The sequence below is a fragment of the Macaca mulatta genome, chromosome 8 (genome assembly GCF_049350105.2).
Source record: "Macaca mulatta isolate MMU2019108-1 chromosome 8, T2T-MMU8v2.0, whole genome shotgun sequence".
In the NCBI taxonomy this organism is placed as follows: domain Eukaryota; kingdom Metazoa; phylum Chordata; class Mammalia; order Primates; family Cercopithecidae; genus Macaca; species Macaca mulatta.
Window position 1 is genome coordinate 27,078,568 of NC_133413.1, and position 18,867 is coordinate 27,097,434.

At 42.4% G+C, this 18,867-nt stretch overlaps 1 protein-coding gene across 5 annotated transcripts in view; it reads left to right on the top strand.

Moving 5' to 3' along the window:
* DOCK5 (dedicator of cytokinesis 5) overlaps window positions 1-18,867 on the top strand; it is a 234,970-nt gene that overhangs the window by 150,708 nt on the left and 65,395 nt on the right. For all 5 annotated transcript variants that reach the window (XM_015144994.3, XM_028852472.2, XM_001107224.5 and 2 more), the window contains exons 19-26: window positions 2,969-3,066; window positions 3,324-3,413; window positions 4,817-4,917; window positions 6,963-7,097; window positions 11,909-12,020; window positions 13,079-13,149; window positions 13,743-13,849; window positions 16,799-16,935. In XM_015144994.3, coding sequence (XP_015000480.3) covers window positions 2,969-3,066; window positions 3,324-3,413; window positions 4,817-4,917; window positions 6,963-7,097; window positions 11,909-12,020; window positions 13,079-13,149; window positions 13,743-13,849; window positions 16,799-16,935 — 851 coding nt within the window. The remainder of the gene's footprint in view (window positions 1-2,968; window positions 3,067-3,323; window positions 3,414-4,816; window positions 4,918-6,962; window positions 7,098-11,908; window positions 12,021-13,078; window positions 13,150-13,742; window positions 13,850-16,798; window positions 16,936-18,867) is intronic.

Here is an 18,867-nt window from a genome sequence, read left to right on the forward strand (position 1 = left end):
ATAAATAAATTAAATTATGAGTCAGTCCCTTAGTTGCCCTAGCCACATTTCAAGTGTTCAGTAATCTCCTGCAGCTGGTGACTTTTGCGTACCACCTTATTTTTCAGTGGTGAGAACACTTGAATCTATTCTCTTAGCAATTTTCATGTATACAGTATTGTACAGCCTACAGTATTAATGTAGTTAATAATTGAACTAATTGAAGTCTTGTGTCCTGTGTGAATTCTTGTGTAACTTTCGCTTTTACTCAGTGTTACTGAAGATTTGAAGTATCCCGAATTCTTACACATTTCTGACGAGAATGTAAAATGGGGACAGTGACTTTGGATGATACTTAATATGGCTGAAGATATTCTTCCTGATGCCCCAGAAATCCCACCTTAGTTTTCTACCCTAGAGAAGCTGCTCTACCTGTATACCAGGAGACATATGAGAATGTTCATAGCAGAATTGCTTATGGTAGAAAAAAACTAGAAACAGCCCAAGTGTTTATCAGCAGCAGAGCGGATAAACAAACTGTGTACACCCGTACAATTGAATAGACACTGCACAGCAAGAAAAACAATTAGAGCTACGTGGGTAAACCTGTGTACATCTTAGAAACACAGCGAGCCTGGGGCTCTTTCGGTAACCCTGTGTCACTGCTTTCCTGGTCCTAAGACCTAACAGTTCACCAGATGCCAAAATATTTTCCTATGTGAGCCGTGATCTGGCGTGCGGGCATCACTAGGAAATAAACCTCTGGGATGATACTTGGGTACTTTGTCGGGGCTGAAGCTGCTGGGTGAATATTCACCCCTGGTGAAGCGACTGAATTGTTTTCCTCCAGCGGCTATGAGTCAAGTGATGGAACGAGCAATACCTTTGACTAGCCTGTGGCAGAAGTCAGAGCTGGAGAATATGGAAGTGGACAGTGCCTAGTGGAAGGCCTAGCGTTGCACCTATGTTAATTACCTGCTGAATGAATGAATACATTAATGACTGGGTTAAGCATATTACCAGCTTCCTTAGAGTTGCTGGTTCCCTTTCCATTCATTCATTTATTCCTTCATCAGACATGTATTGAACACCTAATAGATATCTAGTACTATGGCGAGATAAAAGAATGAACACTATATGGTTCCTGCCTTCAAATGGCTCAAAACTATGGGAAGAGTCAAGGAGACACCAAATACATCTTACCAAATACATAGTATTTCTGGGTATTTCAGGCAAAGAGAAAAATACACACAAAGACACACAGATATTTCAGAACCTGCCATGGATGGGCTGTGGTGATTAGATTTCTCTGACTGCTAAAGGGTAAAAGAGAATAGTGGTGGTTGGGGTGTGCTGGAGTGACATAGTTGGGGCCTTATTACATTCTCTGTGTTTCATTGGAAGTTTATTCTGTAGACACAAGGAATCCTTCGGCATTAGGTTTTGGCAGTTTCCCTGGGCCTAAACAATAGGCAAACTGATAAACACCCTCATGAAGCACTTTGACTATTTGTGAAAAATACACGTGTAATGACTTATATATTTCTACAAATTCATTGGTTGAAAAATATCAACCGGGTGCCCTGGCTCCCACCTGTAATTCCTTTGGGAGGCACTTTGGGAGGCCGAAGCAGGAGGCTTGCTTGAAGCTCGGGAGTTCAAGACCAACCTGGGCAACATGGTGAAAGCCCTTCTCTACAAAAAATACAAAATTAGCTAGGTGTGGTGGTGCACTTGTAGTCCCAACTACTCTGGAGGCTGAGGTGGGAGGAATACTTGATTCCGGGAGGCGGAGGTTGCAATAAGCCGAGATTGCGAGATTGCGAGATTGCACCACTGTGTGAGATTGTACCACTGCACCCCAGCCTGGGTGTCAGAGCGAGACCTTGTCTCTCAAAAAAAAAAAAAATGTATTGCTACATTTACTAGATAATGCTCTGAATAGAAATAGTAGCTTGATGTACTAAACTAGGTGATAATACAGTCACAGTCCAGATAACTGCAGTTTCTCTGTGACACTTTTATATTTCTTAATAGAGACAGGGTCTCTCCATGTTACTCAGGCTGGTCTTGAACTCCTGAACTCAAGTAATCCTCCCGTCTTAGCTTCCTAAAGTGTTGGGATTACAGGCATTAGCCACTGCGCCCAGCCTCTTTGGCATTTTTAATAGCTCAACATTTATTAAAGCTGTAAGTGGCTTAAAGTTTCAAAATTCTCCATTGTAAGTCAAAAAATGCCTTAATATTTTTATCCCAGACTTATCCTAAGGGCTATGAATCTGTTCCACCTTTTCTTTGAAGTAGCCACCTGTCTGATTTGCTTGTCTATTTCTTCGAAGAGCTCTGGGGAAAACAGTATGATAGAATAGCAAGGAGTTGGTTTTACAAATCAGATAAATATGTAATAAAATTCCATTTCTGCCTCTCCTAAGACATGTAATTTAACTTCACAAAGCCTCGGTTTCCTCATCTAAAAGATGGGAAAAATAAAATCTGTGTGGTCATGATGTTGAAATAAATTAATGCATATATATATATATACACACACACACACATATATATGGAGAGAGAGAGAGATGCACACATACCTGTTTCTTCCTTCCCTCTGAATCCACCCAGACATAGGTAGTGATAAGGGACAAGTTAAGTAAGGCAGCAAATTAGAAGTAGGAAGGTTACATAAGCATGCTTCTTAGCTTTACTTCTTATGACCATGATGTTATTATTTGAGAAATGTTAGTTTCAGTCAGATATTCTTTTAAGTTCTTATGCATTAATAGTTAATTTTTTTCTCTTTGAAGAATGAAAGAGGACCACAAGGTTTTCCCCGACTTGGATGGGAGATAGTAAAAGAATACATAAGGCATCTTGAATTAGCCACTATTAAGAGCAATTACCTGTTCTAGAGAATTCTTTAGCTATGTCCTGAAATGGTCTGGGTTGTTCTGTCTCACCTGTGTCTAATGTTTGTGTCTAATGTTCTTCCTAGTTGACCTGTTAGGTTTGTTAAATTGGCGTTCCAACTCCCAGAACATTAAACACAACCTAAAGAAGTTAATGGAAGTGGATGGAGGAGAGATTGTTAAGGTATGTTTATATATTCATAGTTAGAAACATACGTACATACATACATATACCTATTATACCTATTATACTTAATTGGTTCAACATTTAAAATTAAACCATTCATTGTAAATATAAAACTTATCTACGTTGTTAAACAAGTGTGCCAGTTTTTTAAAAAATTGTATTTTAAACCTCTTTGATTTAAACCTAGTTGTCCCCAGATTGCTATGGTATCTATGAAAGCATCAAAATAACCTCTCTGTTTTTCTTATCTTCAGTTTTTGCAAGATACACTAGATGCACTTTTTAACATAATGATGGAAATGTCAGACAGTGAAACCTATGACTTCCTTGTGTTTGATGCACTGGTAAGCAGTTAAACATATTACCTGGTGTTTATTGCTGTAACTTTATAGTTTTCAATATTACACTATTATAAGTGATTGTGTGAATATCTTCTCACATAAGTATTTGTTTCCATCTCTCTGGTTATTGTGTTAGGCTGAATTCCTAGAATTATAATTAGAAACAATGACTTATATTTCAGGCCTTTGTTTGTTTGTTTCCTGTTAGATCTCACTTTTTGATATGCTCTTTCTTATTAGAGAAAATAAGGTGTTTTATTTTTATTAGAAATCAGGAATCATTTTAACTCACATTACCATTGTCTGGAGGATTGTTACATGTTGTGTGTGTGTGTGTGCACTGGTGTGTTTATGCAAGGGAGACTGAATTCACAAGTCAGAGGTGAATCTGAGCCTCATTAGGCAAAATATTCAACCCAGCAGACAATTGAGTTTGTCACACAAAGCACTTAAACCTTCAACCCATTGCAAGAATTGAAATCAGAATAGGGATAAGCGATATCAGAATCTGGGAAGGCCAGAGGTGAGGGTGGAGGGGAAGAAGCTGAAAGGCCCAAAGCAAGCATCATTTTCACCTTGGTGGGGTGAAAGTTCAGGACAGGATTTTTCCTGAATGCCACAGCTGAGGAGGAAGGTCAGTTGCAGCTTTAGGGGATTCACCAGCTTGAAGAAACTAGTCAGTTTAAGAAATAATCAGAGTATTAAAGCTACGGTTTAAGATAAAGAAAACGCCACCTAGTTGAGATCCAACTGGTTGGACTCGGGTTTATGGGAAAGAGAGACAGTGGTTATGGAAGCTGTGGGACAAGGAAATAGATTGCTGAGGGACAGAGCAGCTGGCAGTGGGCATAGATGGAAATCCCAAATGCCCTTTGCTTTTGACTCCTCTGTCTTAAGCAGGGCAGTGTGGCTAATTTTAGGTCATGTGCCTGATGGCAGTGCACGGGAATATACAAGGGGTAATTGGGAGATGAAACTCTGGTGAAGTTGTTATTGGGGGCACTCATAGTGTACCCAGGAGAAAAATGTCGTGGAATGTTTCATTAGCTGCATCCTTGGATTAGAGAAAACCCCTTTCCATAGCCTCCTTCCTCCTGCCCCTTAGGTTATCTGGGCACCGACTCTCCTGTCTTTGAGATACCTAGTCATCTCCCTGAGGCCGGGGATTCTGGCTTGAATTGGTTTCTTCACAGCATTTAGCACAGTGCCTGACATGTAATAGTCTCTCTATTTACGTTAAATAAATACAATCCTCAAGACTTGACATCAGCTCTGGAATGGTAGAGGGGGAATGCTGCAGAAAAGATCCGGAGAGAAAAGAAGGCACCGAGATGTTAAAATCCAGCTTGTTGACAGAATACTTGGGATTGTGCAGTGCTGCTATTTCTGTTTTTCACTTTTGGCAGGTATTTATTATTTCACTGATAGGAGACATCAAGTTCCAGCATTTTAATCCTGTACTTGAAACCTACATTTACAAGCACTTCAGTGCCACTTTGGCATACGTGTAAGTATGATCTGAGGGAACTGCGTGTTGTTGGATCTTTGGATTTGTACTTTTAGGGCTGGATTGTTGAGAAACGAGAGGGACCTGTGTTCAGTAAATGTGCCTAGTAAGGCAGAACTCTATTCTAAGCTTCTTGGTGGAAAAAGGGAACCATCTAAATATTCTAACTGTGGAAAGGGGGCTAAGATCAGGGCCTTCCTTCTGGATAAGGTGAAATCTCCTTAAGAATCCAGAATAGGCCAGGCATTGTTGCTCATACCTGCAATCCTAGCACTTTGTGTGGCTAAGGCAGGAGGATTACTTGAGGCCAGGAATTCAAGACCAGCCTAGGCAACATAACGAGAACCTGTCTTTACAAAAAATTAAAAAGTTACCCGGGTGTGGTGGCGCACACCTGTTGTCCTAGCTACTTGAGAGGCTTAGGCAAGATAATTGCTTAAGCCCATGGAGGTCAAGGCTGCGGTGAGCTGTGATCATGCCACTGCATTCCAGCCTGAGCGACAGAGCAAGATCCTGTATCTAAAAATGAAAATTAAAAAAAAAAAAAGAGCAAAATTAATGACAAATGACCCAACTCAGGATCTTAGAGGTTGGATGTCAGTGGGATTGGCGTGGGGAATCAAGGAGATCAAACCATGAATTAAACAAGACCAAGTTTGATAGAAGAAAAGGTCGTGCCCTCAACCCTGTACCACAAATGCTTTGTAAAATGTATTACTTACAGGATATGAGAAGTTTTCTTTTTCCCATCTTTTGCATAATAGGCAGTGGTCTCTACCTTTTCTGTAGTGCAGCCTGCCTTCTATCATTGGTTTATGGGCCCCTGACTAAGGAAAGCAACTAAAGTCCACTCCGTATTCCTCCCCAGAGCACTCACCATGGCATTGTATGTACCTGGCACACACACCCCGTTGCCTTCCAGTTATTGTGCAGAATGTGATAAATAGTGATAGGAATGTCGCTGGATTTGTCGATGATCTTCTTATGACAGTGGCTTAGACCACATCATGTAGATTGCTGCCCAGTGACCTGTCAGCGAGTACACCAGTGACGGTGGCCGTTCCACCCAGGAGCCTCACATCCAGGTGGGCAGTAGCTACAGATGAGGAAATCCCATCACTGGGATCAAACCGAGCCAAATACAGCACTCCAGGTGGTAGTAATCTGGGTTTACTTGCAAGATTCGATCAATGCCATATGTTTCCTGTTTTAAAAATAGTAATTCGGCCAGGTGCTTGAACCTGGGAGGCAGAGATCATGCCACTGCATTCCAGCCTGGGCGACAGAGAGACTCCGTCTAAATAATAATAATAATAATTGTTATAGTTATATATGTGATATAGATAACTATAGCTATAATAATAGTTCTTATTATAGGAAAGCTCAAAGATTCCCAGAAGGAAGGTTTAAGATGAAAATATCAGTGCCCTCCAAAGTCTAAGGGATAGCACAAAATGAAGACCATTCCTAGCCCAAAAACTCTAGAAAGACGCAAAGAGCAACCTAAAACCCCAGAACAGTTTTATCTATTGAATACTTAGAACCATGAATGTTCCAGAGAGTCTGACTGAGCTCCTCTTTCTTCACTCCATGAAGTTTCTATCTGACTCCGTATTGATGGATCCCAAGGGATTGAGGCAGAATAAAAGGAATTAGGCTTCTTTTAAGTCAACTCTTGTAGGCAGGCATAATCCCTCCTTTATGGGAGCATCTGAAGATGTCAGAATTGCATACCAGAGATTAAAATATCCTAGCAATTTGGGTCACTTCGACCATTTCATTTCATAACCCTCCTGTTTAATCCCACAAAGGGAAAGAAACCTTTTCTAGTATTTCTCAGCAGAAGGGTAGTTCCAAACCTAGATGGCAGATGAGGAAACTTAATTGGAAAAGAGTTAATTTTGCTGTTCAGGGCATATTCTAGAAGATATAATTAGTTATGACTTCTACTTCCAGTATGCCACGTTCCCCTCTTAGATAACTTACCCAAGCCTCAGAGTATCCTGTTGCTCATCGGCTTAATTTTTCTTTGTCATTCTTCTAAGGAAACTCTCCAAGGTACTGAACTTCTATGTGGCTAATGCGGATGACTCCAGCAAGACTGAATTGCTTTTTGCTGCATTGAAAGCCTTGAAGTACTTGTTTAGATTCATCATCCAATCTCGAGTGCTCTACTTGAGGTAATGTTAACTGCAGTGAAGATGTTTAGATTATGAGCCGTCACTCTGTGTAGTTTTTCCCTGACTCTGCACACTGGTGTTCAGCTCTGTGAGCAGTTAGCTCTTAGAATTGCCTTATTTCAGAGCTGCAGGGCTGAAGATGGAGGTGGGCTGTGTCTCTGTTGGAGAAGACTCATGAGAAGTTCAGCAAAATTCTGGGGCAGTAATGACCTCAGGACTTGGGGAAGCAGGTTCCTATGGCAAGATTGTACCTAATACAGCAGATGACTTCATGACAATATTGAGTGTGCAAATCTAGGATCATGATCTGCTGTCACTAGCAGAAGAAGCAGTCATCTCGGGGGAGATGTTTCCTGAGATGAGTGTTTCCTTGTTGACACTGTGCTTAGCTACCTGGGCAGCTAAGCACTAAAGATAAGATTATTCCCTGTTTGGATTTCTAGCGTAACAGTTCCATCAAAAATAGAAGAAACCACAAAAGAGCACGTACCTTTGCAGGGAACACTCACAACCCCAGTGACTTTCCTACCCTTCAGAAATAGCTGTATTTCCCAACTGTTAAAATGTGTTTCTAAGGAAGAAATAAAAGGTTTGTAGATTTAAGCATATGTATTTTTAAAAGAAACTTTGTTTATTGAAAAAAATAAAAAAAGGCAAACAACGGGCAAAAAGGTTACATTTAGTACAGATGAAAGGTTAATAGCTTTCTCAGTTAAAGCTTTTATAAATCAATAAAAGAATGATAAATAGCCAAAATAGAAAACAAAAATGGTAATTTACAAAAGAAAAATTTAAATGGTCAATACATTAAAAAAAATTTCATACTATCAAAAGAATTTTGATACACACACATGCACACACACACATGCACACATACCATCTTTTACCTATACATTTGAAAAAGATTAAAAATCTTTGTCCTTTGATGATATTGGGCAAAAATTGGCCCTGTATTTCAATTTTGATGCTAATGGAGATATAAATTCTTCAGGATAAAAATAGACAGTATGAATAAAAACAAAAAAGAAAAATTTTAAGGAAAGGAAAAAGTGTCACATTTGTCCAGCAATACCTCATCTAGAAATGTTATCTAATGGAAAAAAAAAATCTATCAGGTATGACAAAAATGAACGTGCAAGTATGTACATTCAGTCATTTCAAATGTAGGGTATGTTAATGAGGAAAGAGGACCATGATAGATTCTCTTTTTTTTTTTTTTTTTTTTTTGAGACGGGGTCTTGCTCTGTCGTCCAAGCTGGAGTGCAGTGGTGTGATCTCGGCTCACTGCAACCTCCACCTCCACTTCACAGGTTCAAGCGATTCTCCTGCTGCAGCCTCCCGAGTAGCTGGGACTACAGGCGCATACCACCATGCCCAGCTAATTTTTTCGAGATGGGGTTTCACATGTTAGCCAGAATGGTCTCCATCTCCTGACCTCGTGATCCCCCCACCTCGGCCTCCCAAAGTGCTGGGATTACAGACGTGAGCCACTGCTCCTGGCCCGATAGATTCTTAAATGATAAAACAAACGTGTAAAGCATGAGGACAGTATGATCTTCCTTTTAAAATAATACGGATTTGAAATATGTATAGTGAAGAAGACTGGATAGATAACATGCTAAAGTGGTTTTTTTGTTGTTGTTGTTTCTTTAGAGTTTTTTAGGGTTTTTTGTTTTTGTTTTTGAAACAGGGTTTGGCTCTGTCGCCCAGGCGAGAGTGCAGTGGCACGATCTCAGGTCACTGCACTCTGCTTCCCAGGCTCAAGCAATCCTTCCACCTCAGTCCCCCAAATAGCTGGGACCAAAGGTGTGCACCACCATGCCCAGCTAATTTTTATATTTTATGTACAGACAGGGTCTGTCTATGTCACCCAGTCTGGTCTCAAACTCCTGGGCTCAAGGGACCTGCCCATCTCCGCCTCCCAAAGTGCTGGAATTACAGGCATGAGCCACCATGCCCAGTCTGAAATGTCAATAGTACAAAAACTTTGGGTGACAGGCTTGTAATTTTTTTTTCATTCTTTATATTTTTATTCTTTTAGCATTTTAGTTATATTATTATATTTTTATTTGCTATTTTTTATATTCTTTTTGATTTTTAAATGAATATATACTTTTCTAATTGCTTTTAAAAAATGTTTAATGACTTTAAAACCCATCTGGCTGAATGACCATTCCTCCTTCCCAGGTGGAAGTGAGCAGTATTTTCCCCCCACATAATTTATGCACAGTCTCTGTATTTGCTTTCTTTTCAGAAGGTCTTCTTTTGGCAGGGCGTGGTGGCTGATGCCTGTAATCCTAGCACTTTGGGAGGCTGAGGTGGGTGGATCACAAGGTCAGGAGTTCGAGACAGCCTGGCCAATATGGTGAAACCCCATCTCTACTAAAAATACAAAAATTAGCCAGGCGTGGTGGTGGGCACCTGTAGTCCCAGCTACTTGGGAGGCTGAGACAGGAGAATCATTTGAACCCGAGAGGCAGAGGTTGTAGTGAGCCGAGATTGCACCATTGCACTCCAGCCTGGGTGACACAGCAAGACTCCATCTCAAAAAAAAAAAAAAAAAAGAAGGTCTTCTTTTAAAGTTGGTTCATTATATTTTCCAGTTACGGTACATTTCCATATATTGAGAATGGTTGGGGCATGCAGCGTTCTACCAAGGGAACATCCTCTTACCCAAAAGTTTGTTTGTATAGTAAACCCTGATGTCCAAAAATTAGTATCACCTTTAAACTACAGAAAGAAAACCTGAGTGTGAAATTCAAATGTATTTTCTTATGGATGGTTCACTAGTTCATTTCCTCCTCATTTGTCAAAGCACATCAGAGTCCTCATTCTAGACACCAGATAGGACAGTAAAGGATGGTGAGTGTGGAAAATGAAAGGTTAGGGCGACAGAGGACCCGTGAAATTGACTAGGAGAGTTGCTTCATTGCACCTCATCTGTGATGGCCTGTGTGTGGTTAGTTTTCCCTTATATGTTATTAAAGAAGAACCTGAGCTGGGGAAGAGACTGGCAATGTGCGTCCTCTGGTTGCTTAGATTTAATGATCACTTCAGTGCACTGGCCATGTCTGGAGGCTGCAGTGGAATGTCACCTGGTCCCTGGTCCCCCTGTTGCCTTCATCAGAGCTTAAATCTCTCTTATGAGCTCATTACCTGGCTGGAGTTCACCTCAATCAGCAAAACACCAAGAAGAAATTGTAAATTGCCCCAAAAAGGATGTTGAGAAGCTTGATCTTAATCCCTCAGCTCCCTATTATTAGTACTTAAAAAAAAAAAAAATTAAGTCACCTACATAGAGTGCCAAGTGTTCTGCATTGGTGCAGGGCTTTTGCGGCATATGTGACCAGGCTCCCACTGTGATGGTGTGTGTGGGTTCCATGGAGTTCAGGGAGGCAAGGAGTAAAGAAATCAACCTGTAAATGAGGGCGATGTTGGAGTGGTGGAGCCAACAGGGAAGGCTGCCTGAGCTGAACTGAGTGGAGGAGGAGGTGGTATCATGTGAGCTGAGACGGAAAGATGAAGAAGCGGCCTCCAGAGATGTCAGGAAAGGGTTAGTGGAAGCAGGACCTGCCCCAGGCAGGGACCTATGGGGCACCAAGTGTGGATGCGTGAGGAGTAACGAGAATCCAGTGTCAGGAGAGAGAGCGGGAGTGGCCAGCAAATAATAAATGATGTGGGGCCTTGTAGGCCATAGTGAGGAGCTTGGATTTTATTCCAGGTGTAGTGGGAAGCCACTGGGGGACAACTAGAGAAGTAATACAATCGGGCTTATATTTTAAATGATCATCTCATCTCCCACATGGACAATGGATTATTGAAGGCTAAAGGTAGAAGCCAGTGACCACTTTCAGAGGCCATTGTGGTTCAAGTGTGAGATACTCCAGCCCCATCTCAGAGGCAGAGGGAGAGAATGGACTGATTCGAGCTCGTAGGATTTCCTGTTGGGTTTGATGGGGCAATGAGAGAAAGGGAAGAAGCATAGATAACATCTAGGTTTGGGGTGGATCTAGGTTCGAGGCGGTGCTGTTTGCTGACATTTGGAATACTTAGAGTTGAGCAGGGAAATCAAGTGAGTTCTGTTGTAGGTGTGTTAATTTTTAGATACTTTGGGGACTAAATTGCAAATAAAGTTCTTTTCTAGTTCTATAAAATGGATGAATTGAGAATTACCATTAACCGTCTGATTAACTATCGCAGTGAAGTTCATATTCTTTGGGTACTATGGGTATAGGTGAATGGAAGAGACGAATTTAAACATACGTGTGTGTGTCTGAGTGTGTGCATGAAATTCTGAATTCAAACCATCCTATTCTTGACCAGTTAATGGTGAAATTGCCACCTATTATATGTGCATATGCACTTTCATTTGGGACTTTTGTGTTTCTTGGAAAGTGCCCAAATATCTCTTGATTTCTACTTAAGAGAAAGAACCCACTTTCGAGTTGATAGACAAGTATAGTACTTGAAGACAAGTATAGTACTTCAAAGAAGGCAAGCACGTATCAGTGAAGACTAAGGGGTCTTGTCCTAGAAGGCCCTTGTGGTAGAGCAGGCCAGCATCAGCATGGGCAGTTCAGTGGCTAGACTGGAACAAATGGTTTTGTAGGCTGGGCTGGGGATCAGAGCCTTTCTGGGTTGAGCAGCTTCTCTAACCCATTGCCCGAAACTTCAGATGACTGGGGCTTGATTAGGTGAGTCAGAATGATTAGGGGGATACAGTGAAGGAGAAGTCGGGGAGGCAACAAATCTATTTTAAAATTTCTTTTAACAATGGAAAGTCCAACTGCTTTTCTCTTTTTCCTGTTAAGATTTTATGGCCAGAGCAAAGATGGAGATGAGTTTAATGATTCAATCCGCCAGTTATTTCTTGCTTTCAATATGCTGATGGACAGGCCTCTGGAGGAAGCTGTCAAGATCAAGGTCAGCCTGGCGTCATCATGGGTAACTCTTCTTAGGCTGTGGTGATGATGTTTTGGGACCACTTCGAATTGGCCATATCATGGGGGAGAAACAGAATGAATCATGGTTCCTGGATAGCTTATGAATTTTAGTATGATTTACAGAAAATAAAGGGAAAGAAACAGCCCATTTTAACTTCTACAGATGCTCGTATTTTCAAATGTCAGTTTGCCAAGGATATGCTACCCAATTAGACATCCCTTGAAAGGCCATTGTGAACCCTGTTTGACCCCATGATTTCAGCAAACTGATCCCAATGCTACTATAGGTGACAATTTTTTTTATTTTTTGTCCTTCATTTTACCTGGGAGTATAAAGTCACCGTCTTTGTTATCATAATTTAAAAAATATATGAAATACATAATCCCTGAAGACTCAAATGTGAACTTTACTATTAATATTTATTCTTTGCTCTTTATGGCCATGTTGTGAGAGAGACTTCAAGAATTTAACCACCTCCTGGCCAGGCGCGGTTGCTCACGCCTGTAATCCCAGCACTTTGGGTGGCCGAGGCGGGCGGATCACAAGGTCAGGAGATCGAGATCATCCTGGCTAACACGGCTCTACTAAAAATACAAAAAAATTAGCTGGGCGTGGTGGCGGGTGTCTGTATTCCCAGCTACTCGGGAGGTTGAGGCAGGAGAATGGCGTGAACCCGGGAGGCAGAGCTTGCAGTGAGCCGAGATGGCACCACTGTACTCCAGCCTGGGGGACAGAGTGAGACTCCGTCTCAAAAACAAAAAAAGAATTTAACCACCTCCTTAAGCAGAGAAATGAACTCCAAGTGGACAGAGCCTGCTGGCAGTAGAAACCAGAAAGCTGTATCCCCTTGCATCTTCAGGAAAAGCATTTTAGGAGATCGTGTAGAGCAATGCCAGCTTTCCTTTTTATTGTAAGGGCATCTGTATCCAGTTCCCTATTTAAGTTCCAAGCACAGCCTTTTCTTCCTGGGATGAAGCAGTAAATGCTGTATTTGTCTTGCCTGGCAACTGAATTTGCCTTCGGTGTTTTTCTTACAGGGGGCAGCTTTGAAGTACCTTCCTAGCATAATTAATGACGTCAAACTTGTATTTGATCCTGTTGAGCTCAGGTAAATAGCCAAACAAAATTTTGTTCCTTGGCTCTAACAGAGAAACAGCTCCCCTGCTTGGCTGGAGCCTGGGCTGCTACACCTGGCTTTTATTTTTCTAAGAAGTATTAACTGAATACCTTTTGGTGCTCAGTTCTGTGGAAGATGCAAAAGAACAACCAAAACCTGCCCCGAGAGAGGTTTGCACTTTCTCTGGGAAAACAAGACATGCAGACATGAAATCGACTACAAAAGATAGTGTATAATGACGTGCTTCCAGCCCTACCCCTAAGTATCCCAGCAGTGCAAAGTCAGACTACAGTCAACATGAGAGTGGAGTTAGCCAAGAAAGCCATTTTCACAAAGGCGGGACTGGAAAGCGATGATGGACAAGGGTGTTCTTTGGCAATGTAAACCCTCAGCTCTAAGGCAGAGCCCTCCAGTAAGTGAGGATAAAGTCTCCCTTGCTGCCATGTCATAAACTCTCAGGTCATTTTGTAGTTTCCATGTAAATGTCTCCATGCCCGTATCTCAGAGTGGAGGAGAAAAGTTTGTAACAATGCCTTCAGCTTGGCAGAACGAAGACACTCCTAATCCTGTGGTTTCTCTTCCAGTGTGCTCTTCTGCAAATTCATTCAAAGCATTCCTGACAACCAGCTGGTTCGGCAGAAACTTAACTGCATGACCAAGATAGTAGAGAGTGCTCTTTTTCGACAGTCAGGTAAGTCTCTTTCAAAAATTCCTGCGTAAGGTCGCAGTGAGCCGAGATCATACCATTGTACTCCAGCCTGGGTGACAGAGCACGACTCCATCTCAAAGGATTAAACAAACTGCTGTGTGCTGAAATGCCAGCCCCATTTCTGCAGCTAACACTTGAGCTTTGCTTTTTTTTTTTCTTTTAAGATGGAGTCTCACTCTCTTGCCTAGACTGGAGTGCAGTGGCGCCATCTCGGCTCACTGCAACCTCCCCCTCCCAGGTTCAAGTGATTCTCCTGCCTCAGCCTCCTGAGTAGCTGGGATTACAGGTGCACACCACCACACCCAGCTAATTTTTTTTTTATATATATATTTTTGGTAAAGATGGCGTTTCACCATGTTGGCCAGGCTGGCCTCAAACTCCTGACCTCAAGTGATCTGCCCAACTCGGCCTCCCAGAGTGCTGGGATGACAGGTGTGAGCCACCGTGCCAGTCAGCACTTGACTTGTCTTTTTAAAAAATGTTGGCAGGGCGCGGTGGCTCAAGCCTGTAATCCCAGCACTTTGGGAGGCCGAGGTGGGTGGATCACAAGGTCAGGAGATCGAGACCATCCTGGCTAACACAGTGAAACCCCATCTCTACTAAAAAATACAAAAAAAAAAACTAGCCGGGCGAGGTGGCGGGCGCCTGTAGTCCCAGCTACTCAGGAGGCTGAGGTAGGAGAATGGCGTAAACCTGGGAGGCGGAGCTTGCAGTGAACTGAGATCCAGCCCACTGCACTCCAGCCTGGGCGACAGAGCGAGACTCCGACTCAAAAAAAAGAAAAAAAAAATGTCATTAGTATCCTTGCCAGTTGTTTGCTGGTATGTAAGGACCTCCTCAGAGAGCAGTTTTAAGGAGATTCTAAAGTAAGCTCAGCATTTCCAACAGTTCCTAAAAGAGCAAAATCATGTGTTCTTTAATCTTTAATTAGAGCAATCTGCAAGAGGTTCATTAATTAGAGAATTTTGTCTTTAAAACAGGAACCTCAGGAAGTAACAAGCAAGTAGGAAAAAGATGACCCTTTTAAAAGAAATTCTTCTTTAACCTGTACTTATTGCATGACCTTAAAAACCAGGGGATAGGGAAGCAGCAATGTGCTAGATCCCACAGGAGAACTGGTTACATGCATCCCTTCCCAACCCCACGTTCAGTGATATCACATTAGTAGCTGGAAATTGACCATGGTGGAAGGATTTACACCAGATACACCAGGGAAATTGGCAAACATGATAAAGCAAGCCTTTTCTTTTGTTTTCTTTCCTTTGTTTTTGAGATGGAATCTCGCTCTGTTGCCCTGGCTGGAGTGCAGTGGCACAATCTTGAGTCACTGCAACCTCTACTTCCCTGGTTCAAGCGATTCTCCTGCCTCAGCCTCCCAAGTAGCTGGGACTACAGGTGTGTGCCACCATACCCGGCTAATTTTTTTTTGTAATTTTAGTAGAGCTGGAGTTTCACCATGTTGGCCAACTGGTCTCAAACTCCTGACCTCAGGCGATCCACCTGCCTTGGCCTCCCAGAGTGCTGGGATTTTAGGCGTGAGCCACCGCACCTGGCCAAGCCTTTTCTTTAGGGGGTAGGCTGGTGGAAGCCAGATGACTAGTATTCTGCTGGGAGAGGAGTGGGGCATGGAGGGAAAAAACTCTTACACTGATAAAATACTTTTCACTTTGTAAGTAGAGTCTAGGAAATAGCCAAGTAGTTCTGTCCCAACGCTGGTATTAAACAGGAGGTCCAGCACCTGGGCCTTCCCAATCAACTCAAGACTTGCTAGAGTGAGGTCGCTGCGGAGACTTCTTTTGGTCTCTGTGGTCAGGGGCTCAGAGAGGGTGACCTCACGTTACGTATGTATATTGCCTGGAGATCCGAAGACGAGCAGGACTCCTCAACGTTGGAATTGAGTGGATCACTGGGGGGAGAGCTTTCCTGGCCTTGTCCCTGGCTAGTTATGTAACTGGACAAATGAGTGGCCTTCTACAAGTCTCAGCTTCCAGTTCTGTGGAAGGAAGGACTTGAGCTAGATCGTATCAGTAGCCTCCTTGGGCTCTGATATTTTCTGACCCTATGAATTTGCACTTAGAAATTGCAAATGTTCCTAAGACACAATTGGAGGTAGAGGTAATGCCTGCCAAAAGCTAGTGAATGCTCTTAAGTAGAAAACATTTATTACCAAAGTAAATTATTACTAAACACTTTAATATGCTTTGATAACTTTTTAAGGATATAGAAAAAGTAATTGAGATAGTAAGGATAAGGTGTTTGAGCAGAAGAGCAAGCATGCACTCGATAGTTCTAATTAGAGTGTGATCACTGTTAACAGTCATTTCTGTAGCATTCAGAGTACCTGAATTCATTATAAAATGTGTTACAGTAGCAAAGATCTCAGAAGACATATGTCATATCTTACTTTCTGAAATCCACACACCTGCACAGACATGAGCAGAATGTCATTGAAATGTACTAGGGAAGCTTAGTATTTATAGGAACTTCTTTCAGTACATTTTCTCCATTAGGTGAAAAAAATTTTGAAAAAAAAAATCTATAACTTGTTTGGTTTTATTTGTTTCATATGACCTCAATTTCATGTATTAGGTTGGCATTTTTAAAAGCTAGAGAAATTGTTAAATAATTTAAACATTTTGCTAAGTTCCCACCTTTACCTGTGGGAAGGGTCATTTTCTTAGTTTGTATAATCCAGTTGCAAAGGTGAAGTTCTTTTTTTTTTTTTTTTTTAATTCATTCATCTGCAGACTGAACAAGAGTGGAGTTCCACACCTACAACCAGGTGTTCCTGGGTAAGCTGGAGGGGCTGCCTTCCTGCAGGGCTGATTGCAGAGCTTAGAGCTGCTGGTACTGGAGAGCGTTGCAGGAAGGAGACAGGTAGTTCAGGAGGTGGCACTGCTGCGTGTGAGCTGTGTGTGTTTTCCTTCTCAGAGTGCAGAGAAGTGCTGCTGCCGCTGCTGACGGACCAGCTCAGTGGCCAGTTAGATGACAACTCCAGCAAGCCTGACCACGAGGCAAGCTCGCAGCTTCTGAGCAACATCCTGGAGGTGCTGGACAGGAAGGATGTGGTGAGTTGAGTCATCACTGATGCTGCACGGAGCTCACACTGGCCCCTTTGCACCAGACAGGAGTGACTCCATGGCCTTCCTATTCTCAGGTAGTTTCCAACTCAAGTATTAGGGCAGGCTGTGCCCATTTTAGAGATAATTAGGGAGGCCAGAGCCTCCAGTGCAAAGTCAGATTACTGCTGGGACCTTCCGCAGGCTGATTTTCCTGGCTTGCCCAGTGTGCCCACTATTGAGATCCCTGTGACTATTCTTAAGAATCAAAGACCTGGCTGGGCATAGTGGCTCAGGCCTGTAATCCCAGCACTTTGGGAGGCCAAGTCAGGAGGATCACTTGAGCCCAGGAGTTCAAGACCGACCAGCCTGGGCAACTTAGTAAGACTTTGTCTCTAAAAAAAAAAAAAAATAATAATAATAATAATAATAAATAAAGAATCAAAGGCCTTTCTGTTTTTATGTGGAAACCTCTTCCTTCTTATCCTCTGATGCCTAACAACCGGTTATTTCTGAGCTGCTGAGAAGTTCTCATTTCCATATCCTCTTGGACATTGATGCTTTCTCTGGAACCTAGTGGAAATGATGTTTTCTCATCTTGCGTTTTCTCTGTGACCTGGCCCCCATCCCTCTTGAAAACATAGGGCTAAGGCCAGGCGCAGTGGCTCATGCCTGTAATCCCAGCACTTTGGGAGGCCAAGGTGCGCGGATCACAAGGTCAGGAGATCGAAACCAACCTGGCTTCGATGAAATGAAACCCCATCTCTACTAAAGATACCAAAATTAGCTGGGCATGGTAACCCGCACCTGTAATCCCTGCCACTTGGGAGGCCAAGGCAGGAGAATCCCTTGAACCTGGGAGGCAGAGGTTGCAGTGAGCCAAGATTGTGCAACTGCACTCCAGCCTGGGCAACAGAGTGAGACTCCATCTCAAAAAAAAAAAAAAAAGAAAAAGAAAACACAGGGCTGAACCTGTCTGGATTCACCATGTCTTAGAAATAGTACAGCCCATAGGCCTAGCAGAGCCCCCACACAGGAAGCTGGAGAACTTTGCAGAATGTGTTCACTCGAACAGTTGAGGGCTGAGAAAAAAAAGGTATCTTGCCGCAAATTATACTCACCATGTCTGTGGTGGTTTCGTGGCACAGGTGTTCCCACCGAACAGGAAAACCACTCTTTGTCTTCACCTAAACTCTTTATCTTTCCAGTATCTTGGGATTCTGTTCTACCAAAGGATAAGAATACTACACCTTTTCCCATAGCCAAACTGTTAGTTCACCTGTCAGGGTCTACCACCGTTTGAACACAGCCCACCTTTTCTCGTGCTCATGGTTTGCACTGGGAAGTCTACATTTCTGTGAGTGCATGCTACAGCCTCAGAAGTATGTGAGGGTACCATTGCCATCTCTAGCTACTCCCCCAATCTCTGTCCCTCCACTTCCCTAAGCCCCTGTAGCCCACTTACTCTTTGCACTGCTCACTTGATATGTATTCATTATGATCATTCCCCCTTTTTAAATTAAGTATGTTTATAGAAACCACATTATAAAATGGAATACGTTTTCCCAAAGCAACTGGAGATTTTGTTCCTAACCAAGGACTTTGCACCAAAATCATAAATGTGACCAATCATGTCATAAACACAATACTTTAAAAAAGGAACTCTTATAACTCAGTAATTCCTTAAAATAATACAGTAAAGCTCCACGCCCTATAAATTTGGCAACAATGTGTCTGGCACATTGGTTTAGCCAGGGATCCAGTGTTCTGGAAATCATATGTTTATGATCACAGTTAATGTGAAACACAAGAATCGGAGCATTGGATTCTAGTCCCAGTATTACCACTCTGTAGCTATTTGTCCTCAGGCAAATATCTCAGTGCCTCAGTTTCCTAGTCTAGTCCGTTGTATGTAGGAATTGTTCTAGATGACCTCTTAGG